The 22,735-nt window shown below is 39.5% G+C and overlaps 2 protein-coding genes across 2 annotated transcripts in view; both read left to right on the forward strand.

Annotated features, from left to right (window-relative positions):
- Positions 1 to 364: 364 nt before the first annotated feature.
- Positions 365 to 4,141, forward strand: LOC137885481 (E3 SUMO-protein ligase EGR2). The gene is made up of 2 exons (XM_068727780.1): positions 365 to 723; positions 980 to 4,141. Exons 1-2 carry the CDS (start codon positions 567 to 569, stop codon positions 2,305 to 2,307), a joined length of 1,485 nt encoding a protein of 494 aa, XP_068583881.1. The 5' UTR covers positions 365 to 566; the 3' UTR covers positions 2,308 to 4,141.
- A 15,160-nt stretch (positions 4,142 to 19,301) lies between these two features.
- fbxo41 (F-box protein 41) overlaps positions 19,302 to 22,735 on the forward strand; it is a 51,225-nt gene continuing 47,791 nt past the window's right edge. The window contains exon 1 of the mRNA XM_068727113.1: positions 19,302 to 19,389. The gene's annotated coding sequence lies outside the window, so the exon portion shown is untranslated. The remainder of the gene's footprint in view (positions 19,390 to 22,735) is intronic.

A 22,735-nucleotide genomic window follows, 5' to 3' on the forward strand; every position in this document is an offset into this window, starting at 1 on the left:
CTCCAGCGTGATATTCTGAGAGGTGAATGGTGATACCAAGAGAAACGAGACCGTCTTCAGTTTAATATAATTGTAATTGAAATGATAAATCGTTTCTGTGGAAAGAAATACCATCATTACAACGTTTTACCACCCAACACTGGTCGCCACTTGTTGCAACGTCAGACTCCATCGCTCCAGTATGGGAGGAGGGAGGATTAGAGGAGGGGGGACTCCGTCACATCCTCTTTCCATGTATGGGCATGAAGTTTACACGCAGCGGGGAATCCTCTCACTGGAGCTGATGAATGGGGAGGAGGGCCGAGGGAGCTGCCAAAGTGTATATAAGGAGAGAGAGGGGAAGTCGCTGATGTGAAATCCACAGCAAGCAAATACCCACCGAGGAGCAGAGACGAAAAGGAATACCTTTAATTGCTTTTTACACCTTTTAACACAGACTGCTTTGGATCATTTGTTGAAAACCATCAAAAGGGGGGTTGAAAGAAAACATCCGTCTGTATAATTTGTTTTACATTTTCCCCTTTTACCTTTTTCCCTGGGAGAGACGGACTTCTAAGTGCATCAGTATGTTGAACAATATGGATTTGAATGCGAAAGATTCCTTTTACCCTCAGTTTGAGAATTGCAACAGTTCTTCCCTGGGAATGGAAAACAGCGCGCGGAAAGATAACCAGGAGGTGTACGTCGATGCAGAGCGGGGGGTACCTGCCCAGTTTGGCCACGGTGAGTTCGCGTCTTTGCACAGTCAATAAAATGTGCATGCATGATAATTTGAATATAATGAATACGAGTACCACGGGAGATAGAGAACTCTTTCCGTGCAGTCGTGTATATCAAGGCATCTTATCAAGGCATTCCTGTGCCAAAATACGCATGAATGTTTACGTAACGCCTATTTGTCATCCTCGTTAAATTTACACAGATTCTCAAATATAAAACACTCGCGATGACAAAGTTTTCTCTCTTGCTGATTCAACAGAAGGAACCCCTGCAACCCTCAAAACCGAAGCCTCCAACTCGGAATTTGCGTTTAACCCCTGCGAGTGCCCAAAAGATACCTACACCCCCTCCTCGCTCGCCTACTCTGGCAGTTTCTATGTTGAGGCATCTCAGGGAGCGCCGTGCAGCACCGAAACACTTCTCAATATGATCACTGAGATTGTGGGTATATCCACACTGCCTCTTTCAGAAGTGCAACACAGCGGCAACAGTCGGGGAACTTATCCATCGCCTGCGCCGATGGACAGCAGCAACGGCAATTTTGGAGACCCCGGCGTTAAGAGGCAATCCTATACCTGCTCCGGACCTACTCCCCCCCTATACTCCCCAGACCAGACGTGCCCGAGGTATGCTGACGATCAGGCCGGCAGCCAGGCTCTAGACCCGTCCACTTCCCTGAGCTTCGGCTCCTCCCGAGCTCCAAACCAGAAGAAGGAAGAACCAAAGTCAGAGGCCGCTTCTTTCCCTGTCGTGGTCAAGAATGAGTTTGAAAGCAGCTGCTACGAGTGGGGAACATTCAGTAAGTCTGGCTGTTTGGAGACGAGTTTCCAGACAGAAACCTTCCCGATGTCAAGTGATTTCCCCCCTGACCAGCAGATGGATGTTAAGGAACTTTTAGACACATTTCCCCCAATCTGTCCCAACCCAGAGATGGAGTTTAAAGTGGAGGGAGGGATCAAACAGGAGCCGTGTTTCTCTGACACCTGTTCTCAGAGCTACTCAAGCCCCCTTTACAATAATTACCTCCCACCACCTCCTATGGGCCTCTCCTCCAACCTGAAACCCTTCCCCGAACCCCCACAGCAATCTAATCAGTGTGATTCCTTATACACATCACCAGCTTTACCGAGCACCATAGACTCCATCCTGTATTCTTCCTTGTTGCCAGATTCTTTCGCCCAAAGTTACACCACCCGTGCGACGAAGCCCCCCAGGGCCAGGAAGAGCCCCGCTGCCTCTCACGGCCCAGCCAAAGAGAAACCCTTCACCTGCCCAATGGAGAGCTGCGACCGGCGCTTCTCTCGCTCGGATGAGCTCAACCGGCACATCCGCATTCACACGGGCCACAAACCTTTCCAGTGCCGCATCTGTTTGCGGAGTTTCAGCCGTAGCGATCACCTTACCACCCACACCAGGACTCACACCGGGGAGAAGCCGTTTTCCTGCGACGTCTGCGGCAAACGGTTCGCCCGGAGCGACGAGAGGAAACGGCACGGACGCGTACACCTGAAACAGAAGGAGAAAATGGAAATAAAGCCACAGGTGACCACCGGCGCATGGACTTTCACTCTTCCCGAGGGGATTTGAAGACAAGGCTATGTGTCCACACATACAATATTAGGATCTTTCCGTCTTGGAAGATAAGCCAGCTAACTACGAGTTGATGTCTGAGTTCGTTCGACTGGCAAGTCAATGCCTGGCACAAGAGGTTTTGCAAATATTGCAGTTTTTTTTAGGAGCAGAAGGGGAGAGAGGTCTGCTTCGGCCTTATTGCCTGCTGCTGATGCTGCTGACTTTATGCAAAGATGCATAGGTTGTAAAAGTCGGTAAACAGATCAACAGTGACTTGTTGCTCTTACTGTCAGTAGAACTAAAACCTCTCTGCTGCGGCATTGCATGACTGCTGTTCAGCACCTCTTCATCTGGACAGCTCCAACCTCCATCGCCTCAGAGCCTAGATGGATTGCACTTACAGATTATTAATATCTCCATTTAAGATTCTTATTTTCTGCTTTTAGCATTCTTAGAGCAATGGTTTGGACTATGTTTCTTAAAACGCATGTTTATGTCAGTGTTTTTTTTTTCCTTCCTTTAAGCGGAATATCAACCACTGTCAAGGTACTCCTTCATTGGGGGTTATTGACATGAATGTAAGCGAACATATTTATGGCTTTGACCATAATGCTGTCCATCTTTGATCAAATTTAGTGTTTGTTTAACTTCTTATCATTTGACTGTCAGTGTTTTTGTCATTGGTCTTTGTGTTGTATTACACTTGTTTGAATTATGACAATTGTGAAAGATATATCATAAATGGGAAATAAATATATTTGTATTACTGTACTTCTTTGTATTTTTATAGCTAACTGTATATTTTACATTTATCACATTTGAGCGTCCTTTATCAAGGTGAAATGTATTCTAAATCATTAATAATGTCTTGGTTTTCGAGGGCTATTGTTTAGTAACACAATATTTTAAATGTTACAATTTGATATCAGAAATTGTTTCGCATTTCATCCCATTGTTGGTATGATAAGAGTTATTTCATTGAACTGCTGATCTAGATTTAAAAGGGATCAGTATGTACACTAGTTGTGGTACGGCTTTTCAACAAAAATGATTTTACAGTATGTACAGAAGTATGTTTAATCAAGCTAGAATTGACTAGCAAATCATATAAACATTGCTTTTGAGTAATCAGGTAGCACACATTGCTGCGAGTTTCTGTGGACTTTACCTTGGACTTTACCATAAAAGGGTTTTAACTCCTGGTATCTTTAGCTGGAGATACTGTATGCTGAAATGTTCACTTTAGCAAAAAAAAAAAAAAAAGAACAATGTTGAGAGTTTGGTGAAATTGTCACCAACAGGGTACTGCAAAAAAGTAATTTAACTCGCCTTAAGTTATATTAACTGTTCAAGTAAAAATTTTGTACATACACAGTTTCTACAATACTTCAAAATAATATTGATGTTGTTATTTTTATGAAAAGTTTATGAACAAAATAAACATTTTCTGGAAGCAGCAAGTTTCTTGTGCATGGTTTAGAATGATCAAATGACTATTTCTCTCTCTCTCCCCCCCATCGGAGCATTCAGATGAGTGTATCTATTCCCAAAATATACATTATAACGGTCCACCTGTGGCACCACACTGTAGCCCTAACATTAGATATCACAACTCTGCCCTGTGAATCACAAGCCTTTTGACTCAAACACATAAAAGTGAATACCCTATTACTCAGTGCTGTGATTCTGAATCCCCTCGACTTCAAAGATCCCTTTTCTCATGTTCTAAATGTAGAGATGAACACCATGAGCAAAGTGAAAATCTCTACAGGAAACTTGTTAAACAGGACATTTTCTTGCCATGTCAATGACATGATCTGATGCTCTCAGTTCACTCATTCCTTTGTTCATTCACTCATCCATTTTTGCAATAAAAGGATATTAATTTCCACTCAATTGCTGATCGCGATTATGGTCTATTATCATGTTTTTTTTTCTCTCTCTCTCTCTCTCTCACAGAATGGTGCTACTGAAGTCTCCTCTTGTCAAAAATGCAGTTTATAGTCTCTGTGCCTTGAAACCTCTCTAGATTAAAAAAGTGGTGCAAGCCATTGCATCTTTTTGTGATAGTGAGTGGATTTTTTTAAAGCAACAAAATTTGTATCTTACTATAAAGAACAAACCCAAATGGCGCTGAATTTTCACTTCAACTGGTAAAAACACCTTGAACGCGGCACGAGTAATGTTTAAGGTAAGCATGACTATAAAAAAATCGGTTGTGTCTATACTTAAAATGGAATTTCAAGAAGCGTGGGGTCTGTGCATTTTTGTAGAATGCCAAAATCGTACAATCTGTCATTGTAAACCATACAGGCATGTATTACCAGGGACTCCGCTGTGGTACGTAGGACATGCATGTCCCCATGACGCAGTCGGCTGGCAGAACACTATGCTTGCCCACGGCAGTGCGTAAGTGCCTGCGTTGTCTGTAGCTGACAAACATACTGTACCAGTGTGAAAATGCAAGCTGCCACATGGAGCACTGTAAATAGCATGTACCCATCATCTCCTGTCCATCACTCATCATCACTTACAATAGCACAGGGCCCAACCAGTATCAACACGCACTCCCTTATCCGTGTTGTTTTAGTGGCAAACGTTGTCCAGTGATGGATAGTTGAGGTTTTGAATTGCAGTGATGTGCAGTCACAGTGACCATTATCCAGACACTTGAAGACTGAAGAGTTATTGAACTATGGCCAGTGATGGAATTTGTGCATTTGTGCATTTGAAAGCTCAAATTCACATTTGCATACTGTAAATGGTCCTTGATATATCTACAGCATGTGCGTACAGTTCCAGCTGCGTTGTCTCTATCAAATATGTTAACCATATCATAAACCCTCCTACCTCATTCTTTGATGCAGACTAAAGACATAAATCAGTTCTTTTCTGACTGACATTTATGTTTTTTTTACTCCTGTAGACATGCGTAATTGCTGAAGCCATTAAGCAATTGTGCAGAGAGGGCACATGACCGCCACTGAACACCATGATTTCTCAGAACGCGCTCCTCTGCTGTGAATGGTAGCACATCAAGTCCATTAAATCCGTGCCAGGATGTTACTAATGCAAACATATTAACATTAGGACTGTTTCACTGGCGGGGGGGGGGGGTTATCCAAGGTTAGTGTGACTAACATATTGCATATGTAACCAGCGAGAAAACCATGAACAGATGTGATTTCACTTATTCATTGTCTCATCTAATTAATCGCTTAATGTAGGATTGCTTCTGGATAAGTCAATGGGACTATTTATCTGCTGTACCAAATGAGTATTTGGCTCAGGATTAAATAGAAAAAAATCCTTAAAAATGACAGTGAAGGATTAGATGGGTCCAAATTCTGAGGATAAGTGTCATTGCAGAATGATATGTACATGACTTATAAGCTTTATTTTTCCGCTGATTGGCACACAAAGGATTGTTTTTTCTGCATAATCTATTTTTTATGTTTTGCATCATACACAAGCAATTCCTGACCACCAGTAGATATATATTATATAGGCTGATAACTGGAGCATGTCCTCGTCATTGTCAAGCCCATCCACGTCTGCGCTGCCATTAAATATCTGAAGTCCATCTTAAGAGGGACAAGTGCAGCCCCAGTCATCTCTGAAGAGCCTAACATCCCTTTTATCCATGCTTGAACTCCAAACAATTCTACCTCTACAACAATAATCCAATAATGACTTTCAGAATGTATGAAAAGGAATTTATTTACCTATATGAAGGATCAGAAGCAGCTCCAGTGGTTCAAGCTTCAGGTATCAGGTCACCTCAAGTACCTATTAATAATCACAGTCCTACTTGAGACGGTCTATATGGCCACACAGTCTCATTCACGCGTGGATTGATCTATTGTGGGGTAATCACCACATAATTTTATGCGCACCTTTAAAATGTTCACCGGGGCACGTCATGGTCCTTGGGGTGGGCTCAGTAATCAAGGTGCATAATCGCATGGCGGTAATGGCAATCAGGCTTAGCAGATTAATTCCTCGGATCATACATCAGCCCGTCGGTCCTGTATCTGATCATGAAGAAGGGTGTAGGTGGTCTGGAGAGTGCAGGTGATTAAGAAGAAGAGAACCACTGCGGTGAGAAGGAGCTCGTTATGCAAACATTTTAAAGTGCCTAATTCTTTCCATTGTTCTGGCTCCCAAATTCTTCATTTTTATTACTGAGCAGGGGAAGCATAAAAACTGAGAAAATAACTTTTTCTTTGCTCCTTCATGAACTACATGTGAACTCTAGGGTCAAGGAGTCCAGTCTACCACTTTTGTCCTGGGCACGTCATCTCTATGGTAACCAAATCAAGGGACTTGCAGCATAGGCTGCATCTGAAGTGAATGGAAAGCGGTGAACATACCCGCGCTAGATTAATGACTTCATAGCAGCTGCCCTTGGAACGATCCAGGTTTGAACCTGTACAATACCTGGATCCAGTAATCTTTCAGTCCATACAAACAGCTTTCTAACCATAGGTTCATTTCTTTTCAACCTATCGGTCTAAAATCGCAGCGTGTCAGACGCGTGTTGCTTCAGGTTATAGGAACAGGGCACTCTTTGGTATCTTGTAACATAACATATCATTTTGAGATGCTGTATTCAGTATTTTTCGTGACTAAGTGTAATGTGATAGGGGACACTCGTAGTGACAAACCCACAGAGACAATTCTCCTGATTCTGTAGTTCACATCAGCTCTTTGAAGCATTTAAGCATCTTTCAGCTCATTGTTTTAGCTCCACAACTTGCAACTTTACGTACGGCTCATAGCATAGTTTTTGGTCGCAGCAGGCAGCTGTTTCCAACAAAAGAATTCTAAAAAGCCCACTCTACACTGCTGCTCAAACAGCATGCAGACAAATATTGTAACTAGCTGGTGAACATAGTGATGCATTCAACGTGATTTCACAAAAATACAAGAAGTTATTACGACCTCTTAGTATTTGGTTTTATCCCTGCTCTTAATTTAGTTTTGTGTTGTGAGTTGGTGGAGACCAAAAACAGAGCTAAAAGAAGTTATTGGAAGAGTAAACTAACATTCATCAGGTATAGCCAGAAACACGAGTCAAATCAATGCTAATGTTGCTCCTTCTGCTGCTGGATGTCTAAATAAGCAACCATTTACTAACACATTTGCTATATCAACTTGATAATGTTGATGTGTGTTCACAGTTTGTTTCCGGCACCTCCAAAAATTTAATTCTTGAGACAAATTCAATTTTTTCTTTTATTTGAAAGGAAAAAAGGCAAATTGCAATCACATGTTTTCAATCAAGACAACCTGCTCATGTTCTTACATTCAAAACAGACCTGATTAGCTTTTGTCCCCCTCCTTCCATAACGAAGGAATGAATATCTTTTATTCAAGTGTCATACACCTAAAGGTGCCCAGCCTACATGGGCTTGCTACTTACATTACCCAAGAAAGAACAAAGAAAAAGATCCTGTCTACATGTGGCAAACACATTTTATCAGACACAAATTTAACAAATTAAACATACATCGTTGAAATACGTTGAGAGTAAGCATTTAACAAAAACTGTATCCAAACGTGTAATGTAATCTGTAATCTGTCATATTAAACAGACATTTTCAGGAAAAACTTCAAAAATCACTGTGACAGCAGTAGAATAGAAAATGCATTTGACCTCATTCAAATAACACAGGTGACACTCTCCGTCCTCTTCTGGGACTGAATGGAAGCATACAGTTTTTACAGCCGAAGGCAGAATGCCAGATCTTAACTGAGCTCAAATAGACCTCTGAGCTCTGACATATTGCTCGGCATGGTAGGTGTGCTCTATAATAACACAATAACTTCTCCGTTTTGGTTTGCTTGGTAGTTCTTCTGAACATTTTCTTTATAATTTCCAAATAGCAGAATCTTAAAATAACTAATGCTACAAAGAGGCCTGTATAGTATAACTGTGGCTCAAAATGGTTTGGACGGCTGTGACAGCAGCTTGTAGTGACAATAGGATGAAATGTTAATCTTTCAACCCGATCAGCTGGTGGCAGAATACTACACTTGTGAACAATGAATGATCAGTCAAATCAGTCATGATTTATGTCAGAGGTGATAATAATAATCCCACCTATGTTGACCTGTTAACAATGACATGGCCAGCACACATACATTGATGTTTGTTGCGGAAATAAGCTTTGGGTGAATATATATCCTTGATTGACAGTAATGACTCTGAAGGAAGTTTGTGCTTGTGGGTAAAAAACTATTACTTGTTGCAAATATCTAGAAACCTGCTGTCACATTAGCATACAGCCATCTCGCAAACTATCTGAAATAAATAAAAAAATGTGTAAAATCCACTCATCTATAAAAACATCGGCATATACACACAACTGTTAACCCCTCTTCCCATAAAATAAATTACCGTATGACCATGTGTCCAGTAGAGCCGTGAGTGATTACTTTAGTGCTTTGACATTTGCAACAGCAGTAATGAGGCATGTCTGTGACAGCTGTGTCACTACCAGCAGCCTATGTCTCGGCTGCTCAGTTCAACGCTGGGAAGGAGGCATACTGTGGCCAAACACTGGCACTCTCTCTAGATAATGATGGCTCACCCATAGAGAAGCAGAGAGAATGTGTCGAAGTCTGAGGACACTGCGCATGTGTGTTTTCACTGAGAGAAAGAAGTGAGGCCGATTGAGAGAGTGTTTGTGAAGTGTATTAGTATGTGTGTGTGTGTGTGTGTGTGTGTGTGTGTGTGTGTGTGTGTGTTTGTGTGTGTGTGTTTATGCATGTCTGTCATTGCCAAGATGGAATCAGAGACTGTGAGAGGAGGCTGGGCTGGGACATAAAGACTAGTAGTATAAAAATGAGTGGGCTGAACATGCTCAGCTCATACAGTGCACCCTCCCGTCAAGCAGGGCGGCGATTTGCATGTGCACACCAGCCTCGACGCCAACTACAGTATGTATTCTGCATCTAAATTAACCATCAAAATCAAGCATCGCACTTTGGATCTCCATGAAATGTATGCAAAATGTAGCTACTTCAGAGTTAGCGGTTTGCTTTCTCGGCCGCAACAGTTGTTTTAGTGCCCACTGAATTCTGATTCTGTTTCTGAATTGGAGCCATTAGTAAAGAATAACAGAGAACACAGAGCCTCATTATTTTCTAGTCAGGTACATGAGTGACCTAAATCATACAGATTTAATCAGGCATTGGTTCTTTATAAAGGTTTAAGATCATGTGCTATTCTGTTCTGTTTTCTTCTGTTCTGTTGTATTCTAGTCTGGATTATTCTATTTTATTTTGTTCTATTCTATTCTATTATGTTGTGTTATGTTATTTTCTGTTCTATTTTGTTCTGTAAGGTTCTGTTGTGTTGTCTTTGATATATTCCTTTATTTTCTGTTCTATTATATTCTGTTTTTTTCTTTTCTATTCTGCTCTGTTAGATTCTATTATGTTCTTGACAATCCCTATTCTTGTTCTGTTCTGTTCAATTATTTTTTGTTATGTTATTTTCTATTCTATTCTGTTCTATGAGTTTGAGTAGCAAGGTTTTGCTGTAGATGTGTCAATGTAAACGTAAAGTTTTGAGTCTAGTCCATCTCATTGTTCCAGTCTTTATATTTATTCTTTATTCAGCCGCTTTATGGCTGTACAATCATATCACATAGAGTCTGATATGTTCTGTTACTGTAAAGTTACAACAGCTATCATTCCCACCAATGGGTGGAAGAAGTCTAATCATTTACTAAAGTAAGAGTAGTAATACCAAAATCTATAAAATACGGCATAACAAGTTAAAGCTGTTACATTTAAAAAAAATATATATTTTATCTAATTCAGTCTGGTGAAGCCTCAAATCACCCTCAGATAAACTTTGGAATGTATTTTTGCACTCAACAAGGACTGTGTCTAATATTGAAGAAACAATAGGAAGTGATCTCTGACTATATTGTTTCAAAACAGAATGGAAAACAATGTCAACCTGTCCTTAAACTATTAAATTAGAATGTACACATTATGCTGAATGAATTTTCAGATGTGTTATTGGATTATTATTGTTTGACATCTGAGGATAATATTAAATATGTAAAAGACTGAGGTTATAATAGTTGTACTTTGTGTACTGTTTGGTATTTTTTTATCTATATCATTGCATCATATTTTATATGTCGATCATATGTTTTACTTGTAAAATCTGCAATATAACTAGTGACTATATTTGTCAGATACATGTGGTGGAGTAAAAAGTATGTTATTTTATCTGAAATGTAGTTTCAGTTGTGGTACTTGTACTTTTACTCAAGTAAAGTACAAGTACCACAGAGTTATACACAAAAGTCAATTTCTTGAGTAACTGCATTATATTACTTAAAAGTAATATATCGTTTTGAGGTACTTTACTTGAGTATTTTAATTTTAATTCTACTCCACTACAAATACTGGACTTTTTTCTTCAGGATGTTTGATTGACAGCCACAGTTAGTTGTTGTTTCATTGGTGCAGATTAAACTGTCCAGTAGTATAAACAGTTATTTCCTCCACTTTGTCCACTTGTCCAAACGCATATACCTACGGACGCGCATTTTGAATGCAGGAAGTTTCCCTCTAATGTAGTATTTTGACATGTATGACCACTTTTACTTAAGTATAGGATCTGAATGCTTGTCCACCACTGCCTGCGTGTACCTGCTGTTTTACCCCCCTCTGGTTAGCAACATAGCAAAGCCATGACCCAGTCCCCTCCCCTCCTTATTCCTCGAGGTTCCCCCTCAGTAGTGCATAATGGCCAGCTCTGCCCCCCAGTGGCTTTTAGCTGGTGATGGACTGTCACTTTCACAGGGCTGGGGGGGCTGGGGGGGGGGGGGCACATAGGGTGACGTATCTCCCTGTCTGAGTGTGGCATGCTGGGGTCACACGGGCGTATACGGTAGGCTACAGTACGTTTCCAAGCCTAAAAGCCCTGGCCATGTATCAGACAGAAGCCGTCTCTGATCTCAAACCTGTAGAGTGTTGGAAACCCAAAGAGACGTGTTTTGTCCCCCTCCTGTGATTCTTTGTGCTTTAAATGGTGACTTTCATATGTATGAGTCAGATCAGCAGCACACATTTAAAAATCAAAACACTTTCTGCTCACTGCAGGCCCTAAAGTCTCTTGCCTTGTGTTGTAAGCAATCACCATGTGAATTAACAATGTGATTTAGGTTGTAGTTTTTGTAATTGCTTTTGTAGCTTTGGAGAGTTATGGCCATTTATAGTCAAAGAAATTGAGGGACGTGAAATTTGTGATTTATACCATAGCACGCTAGATAAGGATATGTAATACTGAAATGCATAAAATACATGTATTATGTATAATTTCACAATCCTCCGATTCCTGCATTACGGCATAAATGCATATTTTTTGTCAAAGGTGCAAATCATCTGGTTCCCAGTTAATCATTTCCTACATCAACTTTCCTGCAAAGATTACATAGAGGGATTTATGCTACATTCAGCTTTGGAAAATTAGCAGCACAAATGCTTAGTGAGGAAACAGAAGAGAGGAAAAAAGAGTCGGCTCTGTTGCTGTTAGTCATCAGTGATCCTGTCACTCAACGGTGTGGCGGCATAGGGTCTGCTTCCTGTTAACAAGATATGTTTACAGCATCAGCATTGAGCTCCCACCGTCTGTGTATTTGTGCATTTATACTCCTTGTCACTCCTCAGGATTGATGCATCCACATGACCGTTAACTATTAACTAATCAGGAACTGACATCTTTGGTGAGACAGATAGCGACAGAGCCCCCGGTCCTCCTCAGTACTCAGTGGCTGAGGCAGGTCTTCCTTTGTTATGGAGCCAAAATGGAGCCCAGTGGCAGGATGCTGTGTCTAACCATTAACTAGATTCTTGGGACTCTGACTTACTACTAAGGTGACAAATCACAATGTCCCCCAGAACTTAGGCTAGAGAAATATTAACCCCATCTCAGCTGGGGCTCTTCCTCTGCCGTCCTGCAGATAAATGAGGAGATGCTGATCCTTCCATCACCATCAGCTTCTCCCTCCTCCTACTCATCCACTCTCTGTGTTTGTGTCTCTTCTGGCACCACTGACAGTGGCGTCTTGTGAAGGAGGAAGAGATTGATATGATGAGAGGTAGATGTGCTGCTTCCTGCCCTTGGACGAGAAAAAAAGATAATTTTTGGACTCGTCACTTTGCTGGTGGTGAAAACTGTATTTTGTCTAGCAAAGAATAACCCTCAAATAAATTATCATTATGAACGAATACAGAAGTATGATTGAAGTTGAACAATCACTTAAACAGTCGCAGAGCTGGTACAATCAAGGACTTTAATTTATGTAGCAGATTCTCTTCATTTGTGATCTCACACAGCACCTAAGCTGTAGACAGTCCTTTTTAACGTGACCGTGCTTCTGCTCGTATGGCCCATTCACTATGCCCTTGAATGTTGCAGGTCTCTCTGTGTTTAACACCTCTGAAATATTTCCTCCATTCTTCCACAAGAAGTTAAAAGGGTGACAGATTTAGCTGTTGCCTCCATCATTAAATCCCATACCCCTTCATAAAGTCAGCAGACCTTTACGGTGTCCCGGTCCAGCGCCGTAATGGCCGCTCATGGTCCAAATGGACTGAAGAGCTTTCATGTGTCCTGAACAGTCTACTCCACTCATCACGGCCCATAGTGGTCTCACATCAAACAGCCTCATTATTTTCATGGAGGGAGGAAGCGTAAATGTGTGGCGAGTTGGAGCTACAAAGTGACTACCAAGTTCAAATAGAATCTGCACTTTGTGCTTATGCTATGCAAGCAAAATGCTACAGAGATTCAAATGTCTCTCCAGACTGGTGATATGGGGCTTTAAGTCGATGGTTTCACTCATATTTATTTAGAGATTGATGGAATTTATGTGACATCCAGACTTATATTTTAGCTTCTACAGCAACAAAACTGCAAAAATCTGCTATATGCATGCTGAGCCATGATGGCATTAAATCCAAAATACTGTGATAATGATGAAAGAGATTAACATTTAACAATCAGCATGTTTGAAAATCCTCCTATCATAAATGACTTTTCACAATCTAATCATTAAAGCGCAGCAGAACATGTTTTGATATCCCAGAGACCATCAAATAACCTCTCAGCTGAATTATGCCTATTTATAGGTTTAAAGCATTTTACATCATTTACATAAAAAGCCTCTATTACTAGCCTAATTTAATATTAGCTGACAACAATGTGACAAGGCAAGATCAAAGGTTGAGCTAACACACAATGGCTGTTAACTATATTAACATGGAAATGAATGCAACAACTCAATAGCCTGTTGTCATACCTACAGTGAACAGCCTAAATAAGTTGCAGTGAAAAATCACAAGGGCCGTACTTGATAAGACATACTTGTGTTACTATGGCAACATCCATGGCTCAAGCAAAGAATGCAGAGATCTGGATAATCGTTGTCATTGTGAAACATGGGATTTTGCTGTAAGACCTGTGTATCACTATACTGGGACGTTAATGCGTTTGCAGTCAGCAAAATCAGTTTCCATTCAGAAATCTTTTCAACAATGGCTATATATATATATACACTGAGCTGCCTGCAACACAAAAGCCTCTGTCCATCATTATATCTCCATGTTCAAGATTAATATACTCCTTCCTGTACAGACATGAGTTGCACATTACACTAATTATTGTGGCAGTTGAAATGTAGAATCATTTAAAGGTATTCTGTTATACATGAAACATCTGCTGGATATTCTGCATAGATTATATTAGTCGGTTGAATGTAAGATGATTAAAATGATGAGTAGTGCATTTATTTTTCATATGCATTTACTTTATTAAATAGAACATTTTTGTAGGTGTGTCAGAATGCATTTTCTGTTTACACTGTGCAAACAAATCACAGCAAAACCTGTAAACTTTTTCATTTGCTCATGTTTGGTTGTGCATTTTAATTTGACAAGTAAATTCAAACAGTGAGTTCAAAAAAACATTTTGTTGTGAAAATGAAAGCTTGCACTGTTTGAAACACTAAGAAACAATTGAATGGCCGTTGGACTGAACCGCCAAGCTTTTTAAATACATGTTTGTATCAGTAGAGCAATTAGATGATAATTCCTCACTGTAGTTGACATTGTACATTTCTGCAGAATACTGATCAATGTGTTAAGTGCCAACTGTAATAACAGCACAGTTTGCTGTTCTTCTTCACGGAAATCCAAATGTTTTTTATTTATGTATTTGGCCTCTCTTGTGTGACTGCACACACTCATTTTCATAGCTGGACTGCCTGATGATAAATTGCACACTTACAGTTGAGTTGCATTGCTGTGCAGTGAGTGTGATAATGATTTCCAAGCTGTTAGCCTGCAGTTTCATCACATTTTAGACCTTTAATGAGTATAATTGGCACTTGAGGTGATATATTGATATTGGCTGAACTCCCATAGGCTTGTATGTTGTTCTATTGTGTTACTCTGAGTGTTAACAGACGGCAAAAGCCGATTTGACTTATTGAAGTAGCAAGAATTCCTCATCATGGGAGGAAGCCAGCCTGGTGGTCATTTTGTATCGTGTGAGGTCTTTATCAGTGAGTTTATCTTTGTGAAATTACTCTTTAATGTTTACAGAAAATTGAATGGCAGTCAGATCCTATATACATATTACAATATTCAGCTAATCATTTTTGAGCATTATGCATGTCTGATTTGATAGAAATAAGAAAAATACAGGCTGATAAAAAAGGTAACAATCATCCATCAAGACACAATGTCTACATAAATAATTACAGACAAATCTAATATTTGATTTGATCTTGTTCTGACTCTATTTCTTTCAGTTACTGTTGTTATTTTTAATCCTTGCAATTTACTGGTGCCCCCTGCTGTTCAAATCTTTAACTGCTTTATTTAATATATTGTTTTTGCTACATCATACAGCTGTAGGTTATTGATATGTTTAAGGGTGGGTTAATTAGTCCAACTCAACCTATTGAGTTGCATTGATTTTTAGATTAGATAGACATTTCTTTTGAGAAAATAATAACTACTTATTAAGTAGTAACTAGTAAGTAGTGTCCCAAAATTGTAAATTTAAAGTGGTCCTTTAAGATGGTTTTGTGAGATTGTGATCACGTGAGATTGCTTCTACAGGTTTGTACCCTCCATTGATTTCACATCTGATGTTGGCAAACACAAGTGTTAAATGACTAATGTTCAGAGTCATACACAATAATGAGAAGATAATTTTCCTGTGTCCTTTAAGTCTTCCTCTCCTTTTCACCCTTTCAAAAAAACATTGCAGCCAAAATAAAATAAACTCTGTGCAAAACCTTTTCTTTGTAAAAAAAAAAAAAAAAACTAGACATGTGTTGTGGTTGCTAAGCAAACAGTGACTAATAATATCTACATGGAAGAGGTTTGCATTAGTGCAGCAAGCCAAAGCACAGCGTGTCTCAGTCTCTACCAATCTAAAACAATGAAGGTTCACCACACTGTAATTACCAGACAATGAGTTTGTCAGTCACTTCTCATAAATATGAATGAGGAGGGATGGATAAAGGTGTTTGGTCTAAATTTGCCATGGTTTTTGACGTGAGAACGAGAAAACGGCCTAGCATCATATTCATCCTATCAAATTCTCCTGAGGGAGAGAGTTTTTAAGCTTTTGTGTGTCAGTCTTTCCCTGTCATGACTGGATGAGAGCGGCATGTAGAGGGCGTAGAGGGGTAGAGATTGATGTAACAGGTTTGGATTTTTACTTTTTTTTTAATTATGAAAGGGGTTATATTTTTTTTAGAAACAGCTGTTAACTGAGATATGCAGGAAAATCTCAAGGATAAAGCAGGCAGTATGGCTATAAAACAGAAAGATACACCAGTGATTGGTTATCGTCAAGTTGATTTGAATATTAATGGAAATATGAAAAGCACCACTTATACTGCTGCATATTCGTCACTTAGCATCTATGGAGAGTACTCTTAATGTCAAAGTAGGCTTGATCATAACCACTGTTCTATATTTACATTTCTAATTAACTATATAAAAGGTTATTTTGTCATCAGGAACTATAATCATCAATTAATACTTATTTAATCATGGAGATAGATTGTGTGTATCTGCCTCCTCGTTGTTTAATGGATACATGGCTAAATTGTGATTTTAAACAGCTTAGAGACAGTGTTAGGCCCGACATAAGGTGGAATAAATCCCCATGGCTGCTCAAAAATGACTAAAAAGCACAGCTGAATGGGTCCATGCTGTTATCTGATATCGTTTTGATAACACCAGGTGTAGTAAAAAACAGAGCTGTTTAAGAATCCTTGCATCCTTAATCATGATTAATGAAGTTCTATTAAAAGTATTATTATTATGTGCAGGATTGACCTTGCATATTAACTAAATAAAGATTATTAAGCTATTCAACAACCCCCCTAAGCTGACATTAGTTAAAAAGATAAAAAATGACAAGACTCACATTATTATTCACATGAATGAATAAATAATATTTTCTGCATCATACATATATTTTACTGAGGATTTTCAAAATGCCAAAGTTTTAATTCTACCCCAACAACAAAACAACATCAGATTTGTCTATGTGTGTATCCCATGCATACACTTTGATATTTAAAAAGAATCATTTTAGAGCAAAAACATTTCTGCTCTGTAACATCAGCGTGCTGCTATTCACATGCGAATAGTACTGTAATTACCACAGTAAGAAAAGCTTTAAAATAATACTCTTTGGCCATAAAGAACACGCTGTATCTTTGATCTCCTGCAAGTTTTACTGAGAAAATTAGTGAGGAAAATGTTGACATTTGGCATGAATAATTTGTCAGGTGCAGGAGTAAGATGAATTATGGACCATTTGACACCTTAATGTTCTGTGTACTGAAGACAAAAAAGGTTTAGACTTTTTAATTGCTATTTCAAAATGAAGCCAGGGTTTATACACTCTAGACATCACAGTGGAATAAGGAGGAAAAAGTCTTTTATCATTTGGCATCCTGATGTAGACGCCATACCAAAATGAGTTGTTGTCTGTTGTACTTCATTGTATTTTTGTCACTTTATGTTGAAAATGTCATTCTGGAATGTGTTGCAATGATAATGATGATTTATGATGATTATTACAATGATTTTTTTAGCTTTGGGTTTGTTCTGTATCTGTATGATCTCTTGGTCACTTACAGCTAAAATGTATGTCTGTTGACAAACTGAATTTAAAAAAAGTGATTTCTAACAAACAGTTGTGTGGTTAAAAGCCAGTACTCACAATTTTCATTTGATACCATTTCAATTTATCACATGTACCAAGCCGTGCTAATTCATATATTTCAGTTGTTAAATTCTGATGTGTACAATCACAGTTTTGTCAAATGGCAGTCAGTACATGGTGTACTTCCTATCTTTGACCAATAAGTGGTGCTTGAGCTCCTAAATGGGATTTCTGGGGATACTTCAAATCTCTCTGTCTAAATTATTTTTTTAAACTACAATAAAATCAAACCTGACACTGTACATTCACTCTGAGGTGTTCAGCATCATCTTGTTAAAGCTGAGAATGTTTACCAATGAAGAGGAGGATTTTGCATCTCCCGCCTTAATGTACATTACCTCAGACATTAATACATCATAAAAAAATCCAGTTGAGGCATAATTGTTTCCATCATCCAATCACAACCTCTTAGTAAGCTATAATCAGAAAGTGTTGCAAATGTTCACACTGCCCCTGATTTGCTTCTCAAATAAGATATGCTTATCCAAATATTTTAAGAAACACATGTGTGACGGTTTGTTTATTAATAACAGGAACCCAATAGGACAAAAGATTCTCAGATTACATGAGATTTTGGATTCCACAATTCAATTTTTTTTTTTGTTTCATCGCATTAATTAAAATCTTGTTGGTTGATTCACATCAATTTAAATAATTGAAACGACCATTCAGTTCTTCTGCATTGACCATATATTCAGCTTTTGTTCACTGGGTTGCTTTACATCTTAAATGTAGCATCACAGAAGAGACATCCGGTCACTCAAGGATTAAATTTGCATCATAGTTTTGAATCAAATTTAAAGTGATGTATGCTATACTGTGCAAATACTAATCAATGTAAATACATACAGCAACTATTTTTAATCACTGGTACAGAAAACATCCCCAGGCTGTGACCAAAACATCAACTGGAGAATAAAGCACTGGGAGCAGATTTGTAGTTATGTGGACTTGTTTTTCATTTCATTTCTATCACCACACAATAAGTTGGTGTCTGATGATTTGCAAGAGTTATGACCCCCACACGAACACCTTGCAAAGCCCAGAATGCTCTCAAACTTTGTGAGCATTCTGGAACCACAAAGGAACCACAAAGAAATAAACAGCATGCAGCTGATACCATATCTGACACGTGTGTTTTGCAGTTCTAATGAGCACAATGTTAGTTGGGAAAGTGACTGTAAAATAGATTACATTTACAATAAAAGTTATGTATCTACAGCCGGTGACTGAAACATCTGTAAAATGATGTTAAATAAATGAAATAATACTTTTACATTTTAAATTAAATTTTTTCTAGCATTTTTCTTTGTTTGGATGATCGACAGGATGATAAAAAGGAAAAGCCATGACACATGGATGATGTTTCACCCCCCCTTTTCTTGATGTTAATTGATCACAAAGCATCAGCTGGCAGGACCAAATTGTTTTCACAGCTTGCAATTCTGAGCTAGATAATGTTTGTCTGTCTGTCATCTGTCTCAACCTCACAGGTACAGTATCCTCTCCTTAATCAGAAGATGGGGGGGATGTTTTTTTTATCTTCTATGATTCATCTGTTCATGCATTCTCGTTCTCTCTCTCTCTCTCTCTCTTTCTCTCTCTCTCTCTCTCTCTCTCTCTCTCTCTCTCTCTCTCTCTCTCTCTCTCTCTCTCTCTCTCCCCTCCCTCCTCTCTTTGCCTCTCCTCCCTGGTCGTCCTCTGCGGGCCTGCTGCTCTCTGCTGCAGAGAGGGGCTGCGTGACGTCAGTGAAGGCTCGAGCGGTTCCTTGGTTGAAGCGGAAAAAAAAATGGGGAGAAGATTGCGAGGTGAGTGAGACGCACATTTCTGTCATTTTTGTAACCCCCTCTTCCGATCGCAATTGCGTCGGCGTGTGCTTCTGTGTATGTTTTCAATTATCGCTTCATTGACTCCGCTGCTCCTGTGCAACACATTTACGCAACGCGTCCAGTCCAGCGATTGAGCCAGTGCTTCTGAGAAAACAGGAGATCGGGTACATGCCAGGCTGTCGCCCCTTTCCCCCCGAGAGAGCACCGCTGCTGCCATCAGCCTGACTCCAGGCCTAGTTTGTGCATTTAAGTCACTACGGTGGCGTTCATTGCTGCATGATGACAACTGGTGATGCCGCTCGTCCACACCCACATTGCTGCTTGTGATTGATCCATGTGCAGTGCAGATATGAGGATCAATGTGTTTTTTTGTTTGTTTTTTTGTAGCGCTGAATGAGCCAGTGTTTATACTGTCACGTCGTTTAAGTGGGTGTCAATCGGGAGCCTGAACCGACTGGGGACTTTGACCGGCCTGTTTGGCCTGGATGTGTAGGGATTGTACCAGCCGTTGCTGTATTTAGAAATATTAAAATGAGCTCTATTACAAGTTAAATATGTCTGCTTATGTAGTGCGCACACAGCTCTAACCTGTTCGTTTTAGTGTATGGATGCGGCATTATTTCCATAAACAATGTTAGCATAAAAAACACGAATATATTATCTTCTTGCAGTCATGTTCATGCAAATTTTAAATTTGTAATTTTTATCTGAGCACACTTGGATTAAAGAGTGCAATGAAATCATGTCTCAGTCATATTCAGACTCCAGTAGTAATATTCCCATGGGGTGCCTCAAACTCTCGTGAGCAGCACACATGCTGAAGTGACTGCTGGAGTTTGGGAAACTGTCATGTGACTACAGTGCAAGAGAAACCTCGCTCAGAGTCAGTGGGCCGTGGCCTATATGCTGCTGTGTTTGTAGCAATAAGATGTGACGGAAAGTTGGAGCAGTCGTGCTGAAAACGGGATGATTACGAGGGTAAAAGCAGACAAAAAAAACCCAAACATGTTTGGTGATATTTTGTGTAGAGTGAGTAGGATTAACCTGTCTAAATCAAGCTGTGTTGTGTATCTGCACTGCAGCAGTATACAACATGCACACAGTGATGCTACGTGCCTGTGTGCAGACCCCATGGCTTCTTCATTCACTTGTCCAAGACAGATTTTGTGATAGCATACCTGCAGTTTCGAGCAGCCATGCAAATGTCACAGCAGACAGATGGTGTCCTAATGATCACATTTGAAGCAGATTGCAGAATGTTTTACCATTTATTGTGCAGTACTTAGCATTGAATATTCATAGTGGTGTGTGTGTGTGAGGTTATGTTACTTTATATGTGTTTTCGTTCAGTATGCATATGTGCACAGCTCTTAGACCTCTAACGGTGAATCCCATATTCATTACCCACAATCCCACAGCAGAATGAAATCCTCAGTTGTTAGAAAACTTACAAACTTGTGTTAACGATATTGTGTTTGTGCTGTCTTTAGGACAGCAAAGAAATGGTTAGTTTCATTTAATAAAAACACATATATTTAAATATGAAACAGAGAAAAGCAGTAAATCCTCATAGTAGAAAACCAGATAATGTTGAGTTTTTCCTTGAAATTTGAGTCTTTCTGTTGATCCATTTATAGTTTCAGCTCTAAAGAAAAATATAGAATATCACCACCGTATCCTTCAAAACAAAAGCACTTTCTCCTTTGACAAATGAGCACTTGTTCTCAGTTTTGTATCTAGTTTTAAACTTGTTATTTCATTTTTATCCAGTTTCATGCCCTAAGTGTCCATTCTCTTGTGATCAGACAGTTTTCCCCTTGAGCTAATCATTCAATTTAAGACTCACTACTCAGTAATCACTATATTATTATAGCAAGACTGTGTTTGTGCCAATGCACAGCTGGCTCAGGCATCTCCGGGCCGCTCTGTTATTGTTGCAGCTGCCTGTAAAATGCTGTTCATCCAACCATTACTTAGAGATCAAGGATCGGGCTCATGATTCTGGCCTTGGGGCATTGAAACTTTTCTGAATGTGGAAAAATACTGACACAAATGTGTAAATTGCCCTCAAACAATATTTACTAACTCTTCTTTATTGTTTGAAAGGTTTAAAACTTTCAATAACGACATATTCCTTATGATTGACATGATTGACATGCTATCAAATTGCATAAAATGCTCTCTCATTTGAAGTGTCCCGTCCTTGTGTGATAGAACGCCATATGTAGGCCCAGTTGAAATAGGAAATATTTAATCTGCATTGACTCTCTCACTCCTCTACCAGCAACTTGAATATCATGCCAACACAGGCTCAGGATTAATGAGTACGAGAGGATCTAATAGACAGACGAAATGCAGCCACAAATCACGGAGGCCATTTTCTGCATCTTTTTCCACACATGTCCTCTACAGAAGCTATGTCCCCAGTCTTGTTTTGGCTAGCACAGGGGGCTTAACGTACATACATAAGAGGCTTGCTTGTGTTCTTTTAAGAGGATATGAGGTACTGAGTATCTTATCCAGCTCTGATTAAGAAGTGTCCTATCCAGCTCTGACTGGATACGATATTGTAGCGCTCCTCGATGGAGGTGACTAATGTGGAAGCATATGTGAGAGGGCTACTTGCATAGCCAGCAGTAGCTGTGATTAATGCCACTAAATGCTTGGTAAATACTCTGTATGACTTATTAATGGATCTTATTACCTGTTAACAAAACTGCGATATCAATTCTTTTTTTTATATCCCTTCATTAACATCTAATCTCAATCCTTGTCTGTGGAAATAAGCAAGCTGAATACAAACAGAGCTACCTGAACCGCATACTGTAACTGTTCATGCTTGCTGGCATACATAGTGATCACAGAATAAACCAGTGCTGTTAGTGGGTTTAACAACATCCTGCTGGCATGCATGGTTGATGTATGTATACTGGAGGATAATTGTTTCTACCTGGATCGATAGCAGACAGTGGTGAGCCGGGGAATGAGTCTGTCCATCTCGTCCGAGCCTCGTGCTGATCTGAGCTCCCATAACGATGCTCATTCGGTGTCACTGCAGTGAGACAGCTGTGCAGCTTCAGCTTCGCTTTTGTGTTCAGTCTCATGTGGCACCTGAATGTTTATACTGCTTCAATCTTCCATTGGCTCTTGCATATTGATGAAGTAATGGCTAAATGACAGATAGCTGCTAAATATTAGTCATCAATAACTTTCATTAACAGTTACGTTTTTTCTTCTGGGAACCACATTGGAAATAGTGTGTGTATGCGTGCATTTGTGCGTGTGTATGTATGTGTGTGTGTGTGTGTGTGTGTGTGTGTGTGGG

The sequence above is a fragment of the Cebidichthys violaceus genome, unplaced genomic scaffold (assembly GCF_023349555.1).
Source record: "Cebidichthys violaceus isolate CVI_PGR_0920_01 unplaced genomic scaffold, fCebVio1.0.p SCAF_4, whole genome shotgun sequence".
NCBI lineage: Eukaryota > Metazoa > Chordata > Actinopteri > Perciformes > Stichaeidae > Cebidichthys > Cebidichthys violaceus.

Bases quoted from the DNA above. Each gene is read 5' to 3' on its own strand.
- LOC137885481 (XM_068727780.1), top strand. From the start codon at position 567: ATGTTGAACAATATGGATTTGAATGCGAAAGATTCCTTTTACCCTCAG. The intron at 724-979 runs GTGAGTTCGCGT...CTGATTCAACAG, and splicing joins ACCTGCCCAGTTTGGCCACG to AAGGAACCCCTGCAACCCTC.